The sequence below is a fragment of the Oryzias melastigma genome, linkage group LG6, assembly GCF_002922805.2.
Source record: "Oryzias melastigma strain HK-1 linkage group LG6, ASM292280v2, whole genome shotgun sequence".
Lineage (NCBI taxonomy): Eukaryota > Metazoa > Chordata > Actinopteri > Beloniformes > Adrianichthyidae > Oryzias > Oryzias melastigma.
This window is the reverse complement of record NC_050517.1, coordinates 28,292,463-28,295,715: the sequence shown is the minus strand read 5'-3', so window position 1 is coordinate 28,295,715 and position 3,253 is coordinate 28,292,463. Positions and strand designations below refer to the sequence as shown.

Below are 3,253 nucleotides of genomic sequence, written 5' to 3'. Positions count from 1 at the left end.
GTGGGAAAAACCAAGTCCCGTACTATAGAGATTCAGGGACGAACAACTCAGGAAGAAAGTTAATCATTTAAACAGAGTCTCACCCTCAAAGGAGGCAACAGGAAGTCACAGGAATCCAGAAAGAATGCAATCCAGGTCAGTTCACTGAGATCCACCGTCCACAAGCGTGGTCAGGCATAAAACCAACGTCAAGGGCCAAAAAGGAAAGAGCAAAGCTGCAGAGAACTACTACAAACGGTCAAAAACTGAGAAACAAACAGGACAAGAAATACAATTAAACATTCATGAAAGAATGAGCTTAGGAAGATACAGGAACCGTGGAGGACCAAAAAGATCAGGAGACAGAACAAGGCTTGCCCCTCCCCCTGTAGCTCTGTGACAAGTACATATACTCTCATTACAATTGAGAGGCTAAGTGAGTGAAGTACTTCTCATCGAATGTCTGATTAATTCATCATAAATGTTACCACTTGCTGCTCCAAACAGCTGTTGCCCACCAAACTACATCTAAAAGACGCCATAAACTCTTGAAAACACTGTATGTTAGACACATAACAGTAAAGTGGGATGTTCTATAGAAATAGAAAGAAAATTGACCTGTTAAACACGGTGGTGTGAGTTTCATGATGATTAAGACTTGCCGACTTTGCAGTCACAGTGAACCATAACCTCAATTCTAGAGACAAATGTGAATCAACAGCTAAAAGGGCTGCACAATATTAGAAAAACTTCCAATGTGCAATAATATTATGGATCTATAGTGCAATGACAATATGACTTGCGATATATGACCATGTAGCAAGACAACTAATACATCATTTCTATTTCAGTTTTATTTAAATAAATTCAACAGAACTTAAATTATACTCCAAATGACCCACGTCTACATGTAGAAGTCAAGTATCTAACATAAAAGAAGTCAATCCGATTGGTCAAATGTGAAAAGTGCTCTATTTAATTTATTAAATACGTCGAGCTGCCATAAGATTTTTTTTTGCATGTGAAAACATTTAAGGTAAAATTTATCACAATTTAAGCCGTCTTTTTGATATGTGTATTGTCCAGGCTGAGATTGCCATGTGGATACATTTGTGAAGTGTTGTGTTGGCCTAGCTGAAAGTGTGGCTGACTCTTATCAACCATTGGTCATCAAAACAATGATCTAAGACAGGAGAGTCAGAAGTTTTTGCAAACAGGGCCAGATTCGATGAGGTAAAAATGTTTGAACTCATTCATACCTTTCAACCTGCATTTGTTTAATCCAGGGGAAACCGGTATAAATAAATAATTTTATTGCCCATATAATTGGTTTATTTTCCAGGTGTCTCTACAAATAAACTCACCTTTGTTCAGGTGCAGGAAGTTATTCTGCATCCATGTAGTGTATAAATATTTGATGTTTATCCGATATTTAAGTGTGATTTTCAAGTCAAACTTTTGGTTTGTTGACGTACAGAAAAAGAACAATATCTAAATGAAACTTTACCAAAATTATTGTGAATTTTATACTTAAAGACCAAAACTAAAAAAAGAAAAAGCTTGTTTGAAAAAAAAAACTTTGACTTCTCGCTTTAAACTTCTTAACCCTAGAACACTTTCTCTATATAAAAATTACACTGTCACTTTTGCTGGATAATTTTTACCCAAAATAATATACCCGATAAAAAGTATTTGTCATAAAAAATAGATCAAAATATGAGAACACTTAATAAATTAGAGTAACTTTCTTTTTTTTTTAACTGTTGTTTATGTAAGAAAATGAAAAATATAAGAAGATCTGAAAAACATGCTGGAAAATGACGGAAAAATTAGAAATTTCAGAACAAAAAATTCAATATATATATATATATACATATACAAGAAAGTAACACGAATAGTAATTTTTATTCAAAAGAACAAATCACTGTGGTTTTGATTAGAAACAAATGTTTCTCACTTTTGGCCTTTATTTATTTGAAGTGCCAGACTTTGGACATGCTCGATCTAAGATAATAAACATATTTGGTTCATCATCATTTTGGATCAATACAAAAGAGTGTTGATGTCAGATGATCCAAGCTGACATCAATAATATATGACATAAATAATATCTTCTTGGATCCAAGATGATCCAAGAAGATATTATTTTGCTAATATCTTTGCAAAATAAAAATTAAAATATATATTTTTAAGATATACGTTTAAACCTTTTTTTCTTTTTCCCCCTTTTCTTTGATCTAAATGCATGTTTAATCACATTTATGACTATTTAAAGGCTGAAATGCAGCAACACTCACTCTTTTATGCTGCAGAGACACAGATGAATGCATGTGAAATGAGACAAACATTTATCGCGCTGGTCACATGAGTTCCTGCCCCACCCCCTAAAGACAACACACTAACTCAATGCTCACTGATCGGAAAGAAACTCTAATCCTGTGTGTATTGGGAGAGCAGTTTATATGTGATCCTTTACAGGCTTTTTTAAGGATAAACCTGTTTGTTAATCTGATGGCTGTTTAAGCTTTTAAGCCCTGAAAGTCTACCTGATAAATGCTGGACAGTAAAATCTGATAAATGTTTGCACTTCTGCATTCTACCATGAGTCAGAACAAGTGTTGTTTTTTTGGTTCTGTTTCAGAGAACTGCACACAGGAAGGTGTTAGAATTGTTATGAAACACTTCACAAATTTCAATCAGTATCGGTGTTTGTTCTCCCGGTGGAGCCGGAGCTCCGGAGATTAAAAAAGAAAAATCCTCATACCCGCACGGTAATCATCTGACCCCTCTGTACATTTTCAATTTCCCCGCCGCCTGTGAAGATGAATAATGAATGAAATGTTTTACACACGGTGGTGTCTGCTGCGGAGCTGGGCTTTGCTGCGCCGTGAAAGTATCCGAGCATCACATTAGCAGCTCAGGGGTGTGTGCTTTGTCAGAAATGTGAGAGCGCCGTGTTGTTCTTTTTCTGTGCGCACAGGTACATTGCTATCTGCCATCCCATGAAGGCTCAGACGGTGTGCACGGTGTCCAGAGCAAAGCGGATCATCACAGGAGTTTGGATCTTCACCTGCGTCTACTGCATGCTGTGGCTCTTTCTCGTGGACATCCAGGTCAGAAGATCAACGAGAATCATTATTTATTCAAGTTCTATTGGAATGGAGTCTATAAAAAATATGTTCTTTTGTTGAACAGTGGAACTCTTTAGCCTATAAACAGTGTTGGGCATCTCACTTCAAAAAAGTAATTAGTTATAGTTACTAGTTACTTCTCC

At 36.0% G+C, this 3,253-nt stretch overlaps 1 protein-coding gene across 1 annotated transcript in view; it reads left to right on the top strand.

Annotated features, from left to right (window-relative positions):
* The window catches only part of trhr2 (thyrotropin releasing hormone receptor 2), a 37,731-nt gene that overhangs the window by 15,137 nt on the left and 19,341 nt on the right, over positions 1-3,253 (top strand). The window contains exon 3 of the mRNA XM_024281002.2: positions 2,960-3,092. Coding sequence (XP_024136770.1) covers positions 2,960-3,092 — 133 coding nt within the window. The remainder of the gene's footprint in view (positions 1-2,959; positions 3,093-3,253) is intronic.